Source organism: Diplotaxodon limnothrissa, linkage group LG20, assembly GCF_057381915.1.
Source record: "Diplotaxodon limnothrissa isolate DT_005_m linkage group LG20, D_limnothrissa_male_GT1.1, whole genome shotgun sequence".
Lineage (NCBI taxonomy): Eukaryota > Metazoa > Chordata > Actinopteri > Cichliformes > Cichlidae > Diplotaxodon > Diplotaxodon limnothrissa.
In genome coordinates this window covers 11,856,664-11,875,841 of record NC_140615.1, presented here as the reverse complement: position 1 = coordinate 11,875,841, position 19,178 = coordinate 11,856,664, and the positions used below count along the sequence as shown (strand labels likewise).

Below are 19,178 nucleotides of genomic sequence, written 5' to 3'. Positions count from 1 at the left end.
ACTTGTGAATTTTTACACAAAATAATTTGAAGGATGGAGACCTATACGCAAGTTAGTGCTTAGTGTATGCAAGCAGTTTTTTTTTCAGTATTTCTAGTATAACGGTATAATCAATTATATTGCTAATTTGGGTCAAAAAAGTTTTTAAAATGATTACATGTAACGCTAAACGTCCACATTTACCACATGGATGGTTAATGTAAATGCCCGACAAGGTGAAACTGGTAGGTTTTTCAGTTCCTGGTTTTATAGGTCAACAGCTGCTCGCTGCGGCTTTGACTTCATGCAGATGTTACTAAAACAGGAGTAGATGTTTCAATGTTATGTTGTTGTGCACCAGTCATGGTGCGACTGACAAATTAGAGATGTCACCAGTGGATTCTGAACAAAAGTGGAAGTCTATGGCACAGAGGAATACACACAATATATCAGGGTTTGGCTACATATGTGGATACAGTGTAACCGGTATTAAACCCTACGACTTGTTTCATTTCTAAAATACCGTCCTGAAAGCACTTCATCACAGCATGGGTACTGCAGATCATGTCCAGATAAAAAGGTATCATCCTCTAGTAAAGAGGTAAGCATGTTTGACCAAATTCTTATCACTTTAGGGTGTAGATGGCAATAATGTGCTGTTGCACTGGTAAAAAAATCGTATATCACGTGAAGATATGAATGTGAAAAAACTGCCTGTGGTGTGTCCTGAGGCATCTCAGAAGCAGCACCCGCATCAAGCACATTTCTGATTATTAGAAGAGTGAACCTGCAGCACCCCACAGAGGCCAGGAGACAGCCCAAAGTAAGATTGTGCCCCACATGAGCCATGATAGAAAAACAGTGACAGACTTGCTTAGTGATGCTTACATTTACTACCTCTGGTGATGAACGTGCACATATTTAAACCACATTCTTCATTCTTTCCAGCCTGTAAAAATGGTACCGAATCATGCATAAAGTAATCCCCCTGTGTAGTTTACAGTCTTACGTGTGGAAAGTCTAAACTACAAATGGAAAATGAGCATTAGAAGCTTTGCACTCTCTTTCTGGAGCTAGTGTGCCAAAGGAAACTGCTAATGTCAACCACGGGGATAACAATCAAAACACGTTGGCTTGTTTTAGCACCTGCATACTTTACGGAGGTCCCACGTCCATCTAAAAAAGAAAACAATCATCCACAAGCTTCAAAATGCAACTTTAACACATGACAAGTTGCAAGTTAAAAAGAGTTAGTGCTCTCCCTTCAGTTTCTGTGTGACACATTTGATGCGGATATTTTCTCTGAGGTTGCGGAGGCGCGCGCTGCGACTTGTGATTTCCTCCACGTAGCATTTGGGGAACCAGCCCCGCTCCCCGTCTGACAGCCTGATGCCTTCCACCCAGCCTGTTGAAACACAGCAGCCCTTAGACATCAAATAAACAGCTGCGTGTTTAATGCATCCATGTTCTGTTCATTTAGGTTCAGGCTGGAGTGGTAAAAAAAAAAAAACAGACTGCCCGATTCTTACCATCACTTGTAATTGTCTTGGCGTGAAGAATGTCAGCTTTTTCCAGTGTTAACTCATCGTGCTCTTGAGCCTGGTAGCTTTTGATGCACTGAACTTGCGATATATCTAATAGGAAAAGGCACGAAGCGAGAACATGAATGAGGAGGTGAATAGTGTTGCCTTAAATCTTTCTGCACTGATAGATCTCCACTGACCATCATTTTCATTGGCTTGCTCGATGTCTACGAGCGGGTCAGACGGAAACATGGCGGTGATCCATCTCTGCTTCCCGCTCCTTGGCAAACACAAAGCCGACAGGAGCGGTTAAACAACTTAACTTGTCCAGCTGTGACTGAAGCTTTTGACAAAGACATGACACTCACTCGGTGTGTGATTTGAGCAGAATCTGATGTTTGAGCTGCTGGCCTTCACACAGCTGTAGGTGGAAGATGAAGCCTGAGATCCCCTGCAGCTTCTGACTGAGATCCTTCACTTTCAACTCTCCGATTTTAGCGTGTACAAACACCATAAACTTCCATGTACTGCAAAGGACAATGGGTCATTTTAGTATAATGATCAATAGCAAGCAGTATATACAAATTCATAGATAAAACTACATCTCAGTAAGTTGTTGAACCACTAGCACCACCTACCCATTCTACTTGGTTTTGGTACTCTACAGAAGGAATGAAGCAGCAATCTTTTCCTATTTGGTGCAGGTGTAGCCTGTAATATTGGAAAAACTCCACCACTCCTCAATAAAGAGCGTTCACTACAACTTTGAAATGATTTGCAGGGATTCTTCCTTGTAAAGGGACAATCGAACCAATATTATGGCAGCAAAATGCTGCCTACAGCATAATAGAGTCACCTGATCACCTCACTGTGGGGTTAAAGGTCTGGGAAAAACACCAAATTGTCAAACTGAAACAACACCTTTAAACTAGGTAGATACCACCTTTAAGATCATCTTCTCATGCATATCTGAGCCGCTTCTGGCACTTTTACCACTTTTTAATGCTCTGCGGAAGTCCTATTATGACCCTCTGCATTTGTTCCATTTTGACACGGGATCTTAAACTTCGATGTGAAAGTGGGACGACTTTCATGCTGAGGGTGATCAGTCTTGATGAGATCAAGAGACCAAACAGCAGCTTTTGGTCAAAGAGTCCCCAGATCTCAATAATCAAAGCGGCGGGAGCACATCCTGGACTCCCCCCACCCCGACATTTATGGGGCTCTGCAACGTGAATTCATGGCCCGGGGTTAGACTGTCAACACAGACTTCTACTGCCTGAGACAGACCGGTGGAAATGACCCAAACTGGGGTCCTCGCCAGTGTGCCGCTTGCAGTTTACTGAAAATGGATGAATTTTTCTGGCCACACCTTTGGCACTTTTCATGTTATGCATCATTAGAGTAATATTTCAGCTTTTCTTTGTGTGCACACTGAATGTAACTCACTCCTTCCTCCTGGACAGCAGCAGGCAGTCATTGAACAGGTGGAGGTACACTGGCTTGGTGGGTAACTTGAGCTTTGATCCAGAGATGCTCATTGTCTGAGTGTCTACTTCCAGGAGTTCTCCGTGCTTTACCAGCCAACGTGACTGGGAAATAAGAGGAAAGATCTACAAAGAAAGGAAGCAGGCTCCGCTTTAATGAACAAAAAAAAATACAAAAATGTGATAATAAGAGGAACCTTCAAGCGCTTCCCTCACCTTGCCCTCAAAGTGGATTTTCTTGTTGAGATGGATGAGTTCCTCCATCCTTTTCATCGACTGCACACTGGAGTTACATTCTTTGATGATCTAAGAAGACAAATACCAACATGGTGATTACTGTCATGTCTCACTACTGGTACTCGTCCAACTGGCTATTACAGATGATAATCACCACCTTTTTTAGCTCATTGAAAGCTTTGGTGGCGGTGTCCTCATCTCGGGAACCCGGTGTTGTCCTCTTTAAGATATTCTGAAAAGTAAAGATGGTTTTGAAGATGTTCCAAGGAGTAAACAATACTTTTGTGTGGTGATGTCGCAGGGGAAAACGAAGAGTTATCCTGTATGCAGTTCCGTATGATTGGGTTTCAACTGGAATTCTGCAGTGAATGTTTAAGCGTGTACCTCCACTAGCATTTTAAGCCGCGTGATCCTCTGAAACGGGAGGATTAGGAAAGAGGTCAGAGGAAGTCTTTGGCAGATGGGGTCCTCCTCCAAGCGAGCCAGGATGCCGGGGAAACGAGGGTTTTCGTGCCTGAGAGGACAGGGCGAGAAATGTTTTAATGACTTTCAGAGAAAGTGAATCAAAATTCCAGCATCCAATTCAGCTTGAGAAAACACTTAACTTGCAGATGAATCATCTGCAAGTTAAGTCATGCAGGCGTGAAAATACACCAGAGCACTCTCAGACAGCCACACAACAATCAGACTTTATGCACTGCGGTCAAGCACATGTGCAGATGTGTGCTCACGTCTCCCGGGGCTGATGTGTTTCTACACTCACAGCAAACGCTGGTATGTCTGCTCCTGGTAAGCCTGGTTGGTGACATAGGGTAAATAAACCCTTCGCAGAGACGGGCAGTGGTCCAGGACGATGTCGCACACATCGAAACGGAGAATGTCTTCTTCCAGCCTGTGCTCCAGATCCTGAAGAAATCTACAGGCAACAAGCGAGGAGAGACTCAGAGAAGGAGATGTGATACTGGAGATGTTAGCACACGCCGACCTCAGGGTAACAGAAGGACGTCAGCTGCGTGTTACTTCACCTCTCACTGACATCTTTGACTTCGGGCAGCTTGGAGAAGAGCCACTGCTTTTCCTGAGCCCCGAGGCAGTCTGCGAGCTCCGGTGATAGCATGAAGTGGTCCACTGCGATTGTCAGGCTGCGAATGTACGACGCCTCGGACGTCACCAGCTCAAACTTTGCCTGAGTTTAGATAAAAGCAGCAATTCAGCTTTATAAAGAGCAGTAAGAGTGAAATAGAGATGAAATGAGACGGAAACGTAATATTTTACTCACCTCCTGTAATTTCCTTTCTTCGTTGCTGAAGTTGTCGAGCTGCCCGCTGCTTCGAACATCAGGTATATCCTGCCACAGTGCAAAAGCAGAGCCTCGCGATGAGCGAAAGGAGCTGGATGGGGACAGATTTGATGGAGACGGGATCCCATCAGAGCCCTCCTCCCTGAGCCCCTCCTCCTCTGTGCCCGGCTCCTTCCCTTGCTGCCTCTGGATCTCTCTATTGATGGCGACGTCGCTGTATTCCTGGTACAGAATCGCTGCAAAAAGAGCAAGTTTGTTCCAGGAAAGAACAGGTAAGACTTTGTAAAGATTGGAATATCTTACAGTTTTGGAAAAAACAAACAGTAAGTGAAGCGAACTTACAGCTGGGTAAAAACCGTGACAGTCGATTTGAACTAGGAACAGATGGATGTGTGTTCAGGTCCTCCTCTATGGATTTCTTACGCATTCTGCGAAACGATGGGAAATGAAACTCTATGTTTGATTTATTCTTTACAGATTTTAAGTAGCACTATTTTTGCTACTATTTACCCGAGCTTGGCGCTCCAGCGTTGCAAAGGCATCCCATTGTCACTGCTGGGAAAGGAAGGTGCTGGTCCCACGGGACTCTGGGGAGCGCTGTCACTGGAGCCTCCTGAGCTCCGCTGCTTTGAGTTTGACTTACCTTAGGAGAATGAAATGCAGATAGTGGATGTGAGATTTATGGCATTTATGACATGACCTTCTGAGACCTACTCTGATAGACCGCATGCAATAAAGGAGACAAAGAACTGTTGTACTTTCTTTTTCATGACTTTTTACACTAAGGATTAACCTGAGGCTTCTTTTCTGAGAACATAGGAAAAGCTATTTATCACTGTCAGTTTGTACACTCTACAGTCAGCCTGTGCTTGGTGCTTGGCAGCAATAGCAAAGTTATTAGAGATGATGATTTCATGATTGTTGCCTGAGTGGTTAGGCTTTGTTCCACTAACATTCACCCCTCGAGTTTAAAGCACAGCAGAACTTTTAATGTGGCTGAATCCTGCAGTCATTGCAGCTTGTGGTCACTCTTGCCTCTGCTCAGTAAATGCTAAATTTCTAATAGGCATTTAAGATTGAAACTTTTGGAAGAAGTAAATGAATAAACTGCCCCAAGCAGCATGCTGTGGTAGTCATCTTATTAAGTCATCTTTAATTTGTCTCACTGATCTGTTATAATCCGTTGGGCTGCTTTGGAAAACTCTTGATTGATCCATCACTGTTGTCTACTCACAGTCGGTGTTGGGGTTGAGGTTGCTGGAGCTCTGTCTGTCCCTGGAGGCTACCCGAGCAGAGAGCGACTTCCCCAGCTTCAAGGTGAAGGAGTTCTTCCTTTGCGATAGCTGAAGCCTCGATATTATCTCTGAAGCTGAGAAGCGCCGCCGTTCCTGGTCGCCTTGGCGGGTGCGTGACAAAGAGCTCCCTCCACCCGCGGCGATCGATGTGTCCATGCTGCCACTCACCTCTCCTACACATGGCATCGAGTCCTCTATTATCTGCAACGGTTCTTCGGGTAGATTAAAAATATCATCGTGACTGGTGTTTGAGAGATCCGTAGCACCGTCTGTGGATGAGGGACTTGAAATGGTCTCTAGTGAAGATATTCCGCTGAGGTCTTCCTCTAAGAAAGATGCAAAAGGTCCAGGAAAGATGTAGTCTGCTTCCAGGACTGGGCTGCTGAGCGATTCATCACTCGGACTGTCTGGGGAATAAACCTGCATCTTTCTCCCTGCGCATGAGAAAATTACTTTATTAGATGAGAAGAAAGAATGTTAAGGAGCTTTAGAGCCTAATTTGCCAAATCAAACAAAAGGTTTACACTCACGGATGGATTTCTCTTTCAGGGAAGCCTGTGATGTTCTCCTCTGAGGCTGGCAGGAGTCTGGGCCCTGAATGCCAGGACATTCTGGTGACGACGGTAGCTGAGATTCCAAGGAGTCTCTGTTTGTGTACAGAGAGGACAGAGGGAACGATAGAGGGAGGCTAAGAGCAGCGTGGAGAGGACGACATACTGTCGTGACCGTTTGTGGCTTTTCAGTTTCCTCCTGCGAACGAGTCCTGCTGCCATTTTGGCATTCAAGCTCGCCGTCACCTGCGGCGAGTGTGGGAGAGTTCGAATTCAGATTTGTTCCACGCTCGCTGTCTGTCCTGCGGCCTCTGCTGCATGTGTCATTCTGTTCGTTTAGCGTCTGTCTGCAACCATTCAGATGCTGCGAGTGTGTTGTGCACTGTGCGTGTGGTATAATGGCCGGCCTCGAGGAGCCAAAACCATTTAATTTGTGAGTCGCTGTTGGCTGTAGCTCAAAAAAGGCCAGCGTTTCCTGCTGGCACACAGCAACGTGCTTGTGGTGACACATGTGGATGAGACGTCTGTCCTCGGTGGATTCACTCAGACTCTGGGACTCTGCCGAGCCGCCCGGGATCCACATGCTGGGGGCTTCTCCTGGGCAGCGAATGGCATGAAGGTGAGGCTGGAAGTCAGGCAAAGGTGAGAACCCATACCCGGGGAGCATCGCTGAACGGGCACATGAGAGCTAAAAAAGAAGAGAGGGAAGATCAGAAATTCTTATTTTCTCATTCAAATGCAAATGAGCTGCAGACTGGAACTTTGTTAATAGCTTTGGTAAACAGTGGCTCATAAGGGACTGGATAAAAAAAGGATTTAGAAAATCTACATTCAGGATTTAGAACTGCCTAAAAAATAGCATTTAATTCTGCAGTAACATCTGAAAAACATGGAGCAAACATAATTCCTCCAACCACCTTGCTGGACAGAATGACTACAGCAGCATACCACTTATCTTGCAATCGAACATGGTCGGACGCGGCTCAGTGTTTGCAGCCTGGCTTAGTGTCGCCAGAGGATTCCTAACAATCGATCGAGTGTTTCGGTGTTTTCAGTTCTAATAAGCAGCAGTCCAAATTCTGGAAGTTTGTGAAACCATTTAGATCATTTATGGATGCCGACTGTGTGGAGGTGGCACAAGAACGACCTTCTAAAACCCTTTCTTCACATTTTACAACTCGTGCAGCAGGATAAAGGCACATATACAGCTCCATGAAAAAGGACCCTGAAACTGACATGTGCAGACATGCGCGCACACGCACGCACGCGCACACGCACGCACGCACGCACGCACGCACGCACGCACATTTAAGTCTGATGCAGTGTCTTCCTGCTCTAATTAAAGGACTTTTCTCCACACAGCATTCACCCCCTGTACTTAACATCTCCACACACACGTGCACACACTGCAGCTCCAGACAGAATACCACAACAGAAGAACAGACGGAGGAAGAGATCGTCAGCACTCTCACCTTTCACCTGAGCTCTACACTCATCTGTCAGTCTGGTTGTTGTTCTGACTTCCTGTCAGCTGCTGTCTTCAGCAGGCACCTTTAGTGATTGACTATTTACAGTGAGTGTCTGCTGAAACACAGCAGCGGGTCATAAAGTTAGCTCTCCTGACAGGCTCTTTATACACACACACACACACACACCAGTGGAGCTCTGTCTCTGCTTACACTGCTTCCTGGGCAAGTAATCCTCAACTTTTGGCCTAAACACCTAGGGAAAAGAATAAGGCAGACACGAACGTACAGCGCACACACACACACACACACACACACACACACACACACACACACACACACACACACACACACACACACACACACACACACACACACACACACACACACACACACACACACACAGCCTCAAACCCACAGAGGGATATAGAGGTAGGGATTATTAAAAAATAGTTTTTATATTCAAGTCACATCCTCGCTGGAACCTAGGCATGTGGTTCTGGCATAATCACACTGCTGTCGATGGCAGCACACCAGATTCTTCTGTTTTCTTGGCAATAATAACAAAAAGTTAATTTCTTTGTCAGTTTTTTTTTTTTAAATATATGTTCTTGTGGCTGAAGCACTTGGTTAAACTGTACGTAGCAAACAAATTTGCAAGCACTAATACCGTTTTCCACACATGCACGCTCACATTTGTGCCACATTTGTTTTCAGTCACTTCTTTTTTTTGTTCATTTTTAATAAAGATAACTACTGAATGCTCATGAAAAATATATATCTTGCAGCATAACTTGTTAGCACTGCAGGATAAAATATGTTAATTTTAAATCTATCCAGCTTCACTTGAAACTCACAGAGTGCAAAAATAGTGTACTGTATGACAATACAGGGCTGTATGTTAATTTTTTAACTTTTCTATCGGTATTTTTCCACAACAGCCTACACACACACACACACACACACACACACACACACACACACACACACACACACACACAGTGCAGGCTCTCTGTAGCCAGAAATTATACCCTTTAATTTGGGGATGTTTTTTTTGTAATTTAGAGTTTAATCATCATTCTCACACTGCAAATGTTTACGAGAAGCTTACATTTTACATTAATGTATCCCATTAACCTGAGTACCTGTAATTGGCATGCGCCTAGTGTCCCTTAAGTGGATAAAAGCATACACTCGTGCTTTCACTGAGAGTATGTTTGTAATGTTGCCTGTTTGCCTGGAGAATCACGGACTGGAAATCACAGTTTACCTTCCTTTTTGTTGAGCGCAGATGTGTATGCTGTGAATATGAGGCCGTTGAAAAGCCACACCTGTTCTTGTGGCAAAGGTAGGCAGACCAGTCAATCCTATCTCTCTGTTTCTTTCTTACACACACACACACACACACACACACACACACACACACACACACACACACATACACACACACGGTAGGCAGGCTCAAATGGTTACCTGTTCCCCGCTGCAGACAAAGGCAGCCTTTATCTGTGTACCTGGGCCAGGCCGCCCTGAGCACAGGACACCTGAGAGGGTGTGGGAACTGCTTATACTGATCCACTCATATAGTGCAGCCACTGAGCCATATAAACACATCTCGACCACTGCTGCATAATGACACCAGCTTACTGGTATCTGCATGTGATTACTGGCTGGTTATACTCTAATCCTGCTGTAGTGTATGTCAAGTATTAGCTAAACCCTCTCTACCGCTGTCGTTTATAGTGCATTGTCTAGCAAATAAGGGAAATAATCTATCCTAATGAATGAATGTTCACATAAGCCTTTAACAGCACGTTAAATGTAACATAAATCTGCGCAGCGCATTAGTTTCATCTTTTCATTTGACCAAGAGAAAGATTTAAAGAGCTGAGAATAAATCCCACTGCTGTGTTTTATCAAAACATGAAAGCATCCGATTACATGTGCTGCGCATTCCTCTCCCTGATACAATTATATCTATGCACTATTAAAATTTCAATTCCAAAGACGTGTAATTTCCCTTGTCACAGCAGGGTGTTATTTTGTGACTGTTGTGGACTTTGCTGCCAGTGTTTCCCCCCCTGTAATTTCACTAGGCTGCTCTAAGACAGCGTGTCTGCATACAGAAGTTAATGAGTGGCGCTGTGGCGTGCATTTAATGCCAGCAGCCAAACGAGGAGCACTTTTAATTGTGATACGTCTCAAAATAATCCTTTAATGGGGATAAGCGCAGGAATATGAGCATAAATCTATTGCTGATTCAGCACGTCAACAGAGCCAAAACGCTGTGTAATCGCATAATTAAAGTTTGTCTGATGTTTGCTGCTGGGAGTTTAAAACAAATGGATTCATTGCTGGAGCTGTTTGTGGTTTTTGACAGTGAAGATGTACATGTCTACACTGTTTATTTTACTAATGCTAGGGTGTATAAAGGTAGCACTGCTTTAAATGGGCACGTAAGCAAATCTATCACAAACTTGTTGGTGATCAAGATATTATTCAAACATCAACATGAACCCGTCCCACGCAGCACTTACTACTGCTGTTATCTCGCTGTGATTGACCTTTGATCTACTAAAACACGGCAACCGCTGTATACATTCCCAGTTCCCACTTGGATTCAAAAGTTACCTTCTGCCATGGTGCAGCTCCACGGGATTTTTCTAACTGGCTAGCTGACAACAATAAACAGCCAAAGTAATCCAGCTATCAACACAGGCACTGTAATTTATTTTAAGTCTTTTCCACATTTGCGTCTGTAAATACTCACTAGAGAGCTGAACGCACATTAATCGCAGCCTGAAAGAAGTAACGCTGATCTGAGCCCACGAAGACTGAGCTTGTGGTCTCCAAAAGTACAAAAACTAAAGGATTTTTATTTTCAGGGATCATAAAACTAAGAAACGGTATAAGAGTAGATCTAGCCTCTTCAAATAAAAAAAAATAAAAAAAGTTTTCACTGATGCCATTTCCCTGGCCGGAAACAGACAATGTCGTCTAACATCACAAACTAGGAAAAATAAAGCGTGTTGATGATTAGTCAAGATAAAATAGATAACACTTAAAAATGTACATTATTTTAGCTCTTTGGAAATGTGTTATCTCAATATGTCAGATAAAGGCGCACCCCCCACCCCCCAACAAAAATCTCTACATTGAGTAAGACTAAAACTAGGTTTAGTAAAAAACTTTCAGTTGCTGAAATAAAATAAAAAATCTAGTCATTTTAAAAATAACAAAAAATAGAAACTAGCTGAAATGATGATCTGCACTCACCAAACAAACTGAAAGAAAGTAAAAATACCGAGCGTTTCATCACCAGCGCGGTGAGGATCTGGTGCATTTGTGTTTGTGGGACTGGTGTCTACACGACTTTGGGTCTGCTGCTTTCACAGACTCTCATGTTTCTATCAAATGTTCTGAACAGCTTTGAATCTTCCCCCCATAAATGCGCCCCATTTTATAATAACTAAAAAAGACCAAAAATAACCCTAAAAACAATAAATAGAGATAAAGATACTTTGTCATTTAGTGACTCTCCGTCAACCAACGTCAAGGGATAAAAGCGGCTTTTTAAAAAAACGACACAGACATAGTAGCAATAAAAAAAATGTTCATATGGTTATTTACAAGAATGCAAAGATTACAATAGTGTGCATTTGCTTATATAGTAAATGTTAAACAATAAATGATTAAAGCCACTGTGGAATCCAGCTTAAACTAAACTGAGCTTAAAACAAAAACACTGCCAGGCTGAATGGATAAACTAAGATAAACTAATCCTGATCATCAGGATCCAGTATAAACACTTTACTTTCCTAACCTTCAGGCCAATGCACACTTTGCTTTGCTATGATGCTGCAACCCACACAACGCTCCATAAGAGGCGCCAGTGATAAAATACAATAATTTAAGGTTTTAAGGTTGCAGCGTTACGATGCCTTATGACAGAAATATGAATAACCAGGCACAATGAAAAGATAACACACACACAGTCACACTTTTTTCCATGACTGCCCGTCCTCAGTGTGTTTGGTCAGACAGACGTGGAGTGTCCTGGCAGTGTGGTGCGACCATCTCACGTGTATGTGTGAGATCGCAGTTCAGCTTGGTCACATCGGACCACTAATTGCCAAGCAGCAGGCTAAAGAGCACAGCACTGTCTGCCGAGACAAGACGTGACATCATTCAGCGTCAGGGAAAAGCACCTTCCTCAGCTCTCTGTTTTCTTCGAAATATTTCCATTGAGCGCTGGGACAGATGTGAAACAGCTTTCAAAATGGAAAGCATAAAGCGTCTGATGCAGTATTCTGTTGTTGCAACAGCATATTTCACAGCGTGTTCAGTTCTGATGAGATCCTACAAGCTGCTGTAGAGCAAAAAACGATGTCTAACTAGGACTAATTTGATGCAAATTATGATGCGTTGGCATACGAACAGTTAAAGGCAGCTGGGAACTTGTCGAGAAAATTTAGATCTAACAGAATATTACAGAGGTAGGCATGTTTAGCAAATGAGTAAATATCTTTGAAACCACAGCCTTTGGAGTTGTTATTAATGTTGCAATTGAACCTTGTGCTTCAGTGCAGCTACCATAGTTTTAAAAACAGCATTTTATGGATGATTATGACGGCTTAAATCATTAGAAAGTGTTTTGCTATTTATCTGTTAGTATTTTCTGATTGCTTACAGTTGATAACGCATCTATAGTGCAGTTGCACTTTCCCGGCTGATTCTTAAAATATGCATTTAATTAAGGTGAAATTAATTCAACCGCACTGATGGAAATTTGCCTCAGTTCAGGTTTATTTTGTGCACCGCTTCAAATGTGCAACACAGACACGTGTGTGGAAAATAAGGTGGTATTCATGGTGTTTCATTTTAATCTTTCAAAATTAAGCTGTGCTGAATTCTAGTGAAAGAAGTAGTCCAGGTTGACGCGCTAATCAGCATTTCTTTTGTCAGATCAAACATGTCAGCAGTTTTAAAGCAGATGGGTGAATTTTAGGTCAGGCAGTTTAGTTTCTTGGTATTCGTACTTCTTCTTCCAGCCTCCACCAGTGGCGACAGGTGAGTACCCCAGAGGCTACAGAGAAGGTTGGTAGTGGTGGTGTTAGTGGGAGGGTTACCTAAATGTTTACACATGGTGTGGGTTCTCCTAATCCTCCCCTAAAGCCTCAGGCAACTTACCCATGACCTACTGGGACACTATGAAGATGCATGCTGACAACCCAGCTAATAATCGCACAAAGCTACAACTCAAAAGGTACAGCTGAATGTCTGTGTGCGTGTGGCAGAGAGAGGGGCTCCCAGCCTTTAATTGAAACCGACAACATGTAGAGAGGCCCTCTCTAACCTTGTCTCGGCCAGTGGGCTTCCTGCTAGCAGAGATGAACAAACAGTGAACCCTCATTTAACAGCCTGGAAAAATGGCGACCATCTCACGCATAAACGCCAAGACTTTTGGACCTTTAACCTTTCTCCTGCCCCCCACTCCCGGCTTCACTCATCCGCCATGACAACTGCAGTCAGATAAGCTGATGCACAAGAGACACGCAGCCAGGATAGCAACGACACAAAGGAGCTATTGACAAAACTTATGGAAATAACCTGATCTAATTATGGTGCTTTGTCAGGAGTCGCAAAAGCTACCATGTAGATGGAGAGCCAAAGATCCAACAGGTTGTAAATCCAGAAAATCTGATAATGAGCACCTTCTGACAGAGGATGGTTATCAGAATGCAATGAGATTTGAAAAAAAGGAGAGCTGTTTTAGCAGGTTATGCGGAGATATGAAAAGTTAAACCCAATCAGATTAGTTAAAATTCAGCAAGCATGTCGTTTTTATAGTAAACGTTCCATTATACATATCATCAAGTCTTCAAATATCTTCTTTTTCTCCAACCACTAGATAAATGCCTTTAGATATTCATACATATTAGATTTAACTGACTCTCTTACCTGACTAGCTAATGCTAGTATCCTATATATTTTTTCTCTTTAGCTAATTTGAGCACCAATTCACAGAAGAAGTTCAGGACACTTTACACTGTACCTTAAAATATTAGCAAGAAACCCCAATGCTATATATCCAGAGGCTGATAAAACATATTCCTCCATGCTAAAAAATATTTTAAACACAGTACTCTGATACTCCTGGGTGTCTTTATTCATTACTACAAACATAAGCAAATCACTATTGTTCAGAAGGGTTAAAGAAATCTGAGCTGGCAGCAATCACTTCAGAGTGTCGGGTCAGAACACTTGCAAATGTTCAGATGTAAGAGGAACAAACAGGCAGAGTCCAGGAATAAAGTTGTCATTCTTTGTATTTCCAATTGAGAATGTGCTCGCAGCTGGGCGAGAGAGTGTGTGTGGGTGTGTATGTGTGTGGTTTGGTCTTATGAACGCACACACTGTCCGTTGTTCGGCTGCCGTTTGTCCCTGAACTAAAGTTGCGGACATGCACCCCGATGGTGCATTCAGGGGGCATAGAAAATCCCATACACAAACCTAACCCTTTTGTACAACTATAGTTTAAACTCAGTCCTACATATACTGCTCTAAATACTCAAACATCTAATCCGGATTACTCCACAGCTGAAAATAGTTCCTGACAAATGATTTGGTTTGTTGATAAAAGTTTACATTTTGTTTTCAAGTGGCACAGTGGAGCAGAGGTTGCCTCACAGCAAGAAGCTCCTGAGTTCGACAACCATTTGACTGGGTCTTTGTGTGCATGTTCTCCCCGTGTCTGTGTGGTCAGACTGGCGACCTTGTAGGTGTACCCTCCCTCTCACCCAGTGGTAGCTGGGGGAGGCTCCAGCCTGTCACAAACCACATCCTTTCAATTTATTACTCTGGGTTGTTTTGTTTTGTTATGTTTTTTTTTTTTTTTTTTTTTTAGCCCAGAAGAGTTCTAATAACTGACTGCCATTCATGCAACTGCATTGGTTTCATTTTAGTTTATGGCTTACATCTGTCTGCTGAACAGGAGGATGGGGGGTTTGTTAGTTCTTCAACTGTCAATCAGAGCACTTTGATTCCTAATCTGATCTTTTGCCACGAGCTCTCGAGAGTTTGACCTACTTTACACCAAACTGCTGCTGCATCTCTCGCATTCATCAGCTCCTGTGTTTGCACACACGCTCTCTGTTGCACTTTTAACTACAGTATCTCTCAGCACCGAGCCCTACCCATGCTCCTCGCTTTTATCATGCGGACAGGCACGGACAAGCTATAAGTTGTTTTGAAATGTGATCAGGCAAAAGTGGAGCACGCCTGATGAGATGACCATTCAGAAATGATTCGTGTTTAGCTGAGAGCTAAAGCTGTAAACTATTCAAAACCAAACTGTGAATACGAGCAGCATCGAGGGGATTAGTGGGTGTGAAAGAGAGCTGAATGGCCTTTAAATTGGGAAAGAAGACATGCTGCAGATGAATGTGAAAGCAACACCTGGTTTATGTTTTTTTTCCTGAAGAGCACAGATGTGCAGAAAACATTTTAATGAAGGGCACTGCTTCCAAACCCAAGAATGCATTATCGTGCACGAGCCCAAATGTGAACACACGATGCGTCTCACTGGCCAAGTCAATAACCTGGGGCTACAGTCTTAGACAGGTGTGCAGCAACGCAGTCAGGGCAGTGCTCTGTACACATCGCCCCTGGGTTTAGATTTCAAAATTCTGTTGGTTTTAACCTTTGTATATGGGCCAAAAAGCCCTCTGACAGAGCCATGGACTGCTGCCTAAAAAGTAAAAAGTTTATGTTTTCAAAGCGAGGCTGGAGCCTCCTGCTTGCCTCAGAAAAAAACGTTTCTAAATACAAATCAAAGCCAATTCCTTGCTTATCATTATTAACTGAGTGCAGAGGCTTTTAACTCAGTAGGTGGCCTGTTTCAGAGTACAGGTTTTGAAGACAAGTTCACGTCCAACTTGAGAGGCGCCCTACCCCCAGATGATACGCAGGAGACACTTTTCCACATTCCCCGGATGACTCGGCACACTCATTCCTCTGAAATTGACCGCTAAGCTGAGGCAGGAGACAAACAAAGAAACTCGAAATCACACAAGCAGGAGCAAAAGGCTGCTATTATGGGCTGTTAACACTGCTGCTATTTAGGCCACAAGCCAAAAAAAAAAAAAGGAACATGACCAAGTAAGTTTAAAATATCAGTGTCACTCATGGTTAAATGACAGGTTGCTCTCAGTCAGTGCTGCTTAGTGATCTTAGCCTAGTTTTTAAGGAAAACAGGTGAGTGAGGAAACCAGAGCAGAGGCACTTATGACAATGTTTGTGAACATCTATAAATCCCATGAGGTAAACAGGGAAGCAGTTGCATGCAAGGTTAGCAGGGATAGGTGAGGTGGGAGGATCGAGAGGTGTGGCATCCAGGATTGCTAAACTTTGCACACACCTACACAAACATGTGCACATGCACACACAGACATACACACACACTCAGACAGCCAGTGTCTGAGTGGCAGGTGATAGGGCAGGTGCTCTGCAGACATGCAGTTGTGTGGGGGAGGAAGTGTTGGGGAAAGGCAGGGCTCCTGCGGCAAGCAAAGTTATAAATCTGTGATATCAGCAGGCGTGCAGAGTGAAATCAGAACTTCAGTCATTTGCTGGGAGACCAAAAAATGTAGTCAGAAAGAAAAACAAGTCAGTCATCAAACATCTTTCTTTCCCTCCAATGAGAAAAAAGATAGATAGATTATCAGAGAGACGATCTCCAGCCTGTAATAAAGTGTAGTAAAACAGTCCAAGGTCCTGATTTACACTTTCTGCCTGTATGATGTGCATATGGCTCATTCGAGACAAACACACCGCAGTAAATCAGATAATCCACAAAACCGCTCACAACTATCTAATTGTGCTCCAGTCAAAATATGAATCTCCAGACTATCCATACACATCATCATCGTCGTCATCGCCATCATCATCGGCAGCCGTCAACTCACATGACAACGCACTTAGTCATCAGGATAGCAGAAAGAGGGCCAGCCATCACCTGGGATTTTGCTGATGATAGTAGAAAGACATTCAGAACAAGTCAGAGTGTTCTCTCTCAGTGGGTGAGCGAGAGAAACACAGCAGCTTCCAGCTATTAAATGTCATCGGTGCATTACTGTTTTATTCACTGATGAAGCGGCGTCAGCAATTTGGCCAGTTTGGGGCTTTTGAATAAGCCCTTCGTGTCACATATGCAGATGAAGGCATTAATTAATACAAGCACTCACACGTTTCGAAGCACACGGAGCCAGAAAAGGGAAGGGTTAGTAACAAGCTCTTAGCCAGGAGCCACAAACACAGAGGTGGATTTGAGTATTATGCTAAAATCTAACAAGTAGGAGAACTGAGCAGCGTGTTTGAGCTGAAGTGCCAAGTTTCAGCCCTGTGTAGTTTTTAACAACCCTTCATCCAGCATATTCCAGACATGCACTTACCTGCCCCACTCTGCAACAACTCACTGCTCCACTGTAACCATCACATTCAAGGCTCACCTTAGTCTACACTGCCTAGGGAGCAGCTGGAAACATTACAGATGCAAGAAGCAGCTTCTTCCAAGAGAATACATTAAAGCAGAAGCTAATAATCTCACTGGCAGGATACATGCATCAATTTGAGTTGGGTAACTTGACTATCTGCAGACTTTGCCTAAGCGGGGAAGCCAGCACAATGGTTAAGCTATTAACTTGATTCTACCACACACATGGCTTTAAAGAATGTGTTCAAATGGACGCCTTTTGTTGGTAGACAATACACCTGATAACCCGTCTCATGACTGTGCTTCCTGTATCCAGCTGAGAGTTTATAAGCTGTCATATTTATGCAATGCACCTGACGAGCTGCACAGCACTACTTTCCTCAAGTGTATCACACAAAGCACAGCCTGCACTCTCGGGCAACTCAACTTCCACTCACAGCAGCCGTCTGATATCAGAGACAAGATGGAATGTGTGTGTTGGTTTCATGACTTAATTTGTTATTTCAGAGTTATTGCTGGTGTATGTTTAGTACTGTACCTCAGTGGCGTTAGCAGCCTAATGTGTGTGCTGGATGGAGTTCAGCAGCAGTGTGTGAATCCAGGCCATCCCAGGGTCAGACTGGACTCTGTTATCCATTGCTGCCTTGTGTTCCTCCCGGCTTCTCTCCTCCCTCGTCCTCCCTGTAGCTTTAGACACAGCCTGGACTTTTATAAACTGCACTCCTCCGCTCGGATCTTCTCCTTGTTCTTGTTCCCCTCTCCAGAAAAACAAAAACAGGTTGAGAAAAAACAGCCACCGCTTGCTGCACTCAGAGCTACTTGCAATGCAGATCCCCTCTCTAAGCTCTTCTGCTCTCCCTTCCCTCTGCTTTTCCCTCTCTCTCTCCCTCTCTCTCCCTCTCTCTCCCTCTCTCTCCCTCCCTCTCCCTCTCTCACACACACAGCTACTGTTAGGGAAGTGCTGTCTTATTTTCTCTTATTCTCCTCCCCTTCTCTTGCCCGTTCTATAAAACTGATAGTTATTTAGTTTGCCATTTCAGCACCTGCCCTGAGATTGAAAGGGAACATAAATTGGAAGGATAAGGTTGCACTTCTATGGAAGTGTTGAACCACTAAAAACTCTGAATGTGAGGGCAGTGGGGTATCTACTTTATCAGAAAAGTGATTACTTTTGTGTGTGCATGCATTGGGAACCGTCCTAATGTGTGAGATTTGCACATGGGGATTGAAAGGCAGAGATTTGCATGTTGGATTTTGTGCGTGCAGCTCCATTGCTAGAAATGCCTCTGGCTGCGGGAGCGAGCGCACGCCTGCATGCAGCTTTCACCAAATGTCAGACTCCGAGATGGAAACGGAGAGAAGCTGCAAAGGAACGCTTGAACCGTTTATAGAGGGATCAGCAATGTTCAACAACCAAACATGAAAAAGAATGGCAGTTGTGAGTTGGGTTAACTCGGGACATTGGTGTACTAATCAGTGGGAGTATGAGTACGACTTGCCTTGCCTGCTAGCGTCTTGCACCCTGCTGTTATGTGCTGGATTGTCTCTGGGGCATCTTTACACAGCCTGCACCTGGGGTCTTGCCTGGTGTGATAGACCCCAGCCTCTATGGATCTTGTACTCAGAGCTTGTTCTTGTGCTGCCATGATTAGTGCCTCTGTGCTGTCTTTCAGTCCAGCTTTGTCCAGCCACTGGTAGGATTTCTGGATATCAGCCACCTCCTCTATCTGCCGGTGGTACATACCGTGCAGGGGCCTGTCCTTCCATGATGGTTCCTCGTCTCCCTCCTCTTTCTTGGGTTTCTGCTGCCTGAGGTATTCACTGAGCACTCGGTCAGTTGGGGCCAT

General features: G+C 43.9%; 1 protein-coding gene across 1 annotated transcript; it reads right to left on the bottom strand.

The window, feature by feature from the left end:
• Nucleotides 1–1,229: 1,229 nt before the first annotated feature.
• Nucleotides 1,230–17,907, bottom strand: arhgef19 (Rho guanine nucleotide exchange factor (GEF) 19). Its single transcript, XM_085345084.1, has 16 exons — nucleotides 17,870–17,907; nucleotides 6,352–7,060; nucleotides 5,761–6,255; nucleotides 5,037–5,169; nucleotides 4,869–4,954; nucleotides 4,506–4,762; nucleotides 4,252–4,412; nucleotides 3,990–4,142; nucleotides 3,611–3,740; nucleotides 3,384–3,458; nucleotides 3,206–3,295; nucleotides 2,952–3,115; nucleotides 1,871–2,029; nucleotides 1,703–1,782; nucleotides 1,509–1,613; nucleotides 1,230–1,384 (listed from the first exon to the last, which is right to left on the bottom strand). Exons 2-16 carry the CDS (start codon nucleotides 7,037–7,039, stop codon nucleotides 1,230–1,232), a joined length of 2,931 nt encoding a protein of 976 aa, XP_085201210.1. The 5' UTR covers nucleotides 7,040–7,060; nucleotides 17,870–17,907.
• Between the last annotated feature and the right edge of the window lie 1,271 nt (nucleotides 17,908–19,178).

Excerpts from the sequence above, each read along its gene's own strand:
- arhgef19 (XM_085345084.1), bottom strand. The coding sequence starts at position 7,039 with ATGCTCCCCGGGTATGGGTTCTCACCTTTGCCTGACTTCCAGCCTCAC. Across the intron at positions 3,116-3,205 it reads AAATCCACTTTGAGGGCAAG|ATCTTTCCTCTTATTTCCCA; the intron begins GTGAGGGAAGCG and ends CTTTCTTTGTAG. Across the intron at positions 1,614-1,702 it reads GCAAGCCAATGAAAATGATG|ATATATCGCAAGTTCAGTGC; the intron begins GTCAGTGGAGAT and ends TTTTCCTATTAG.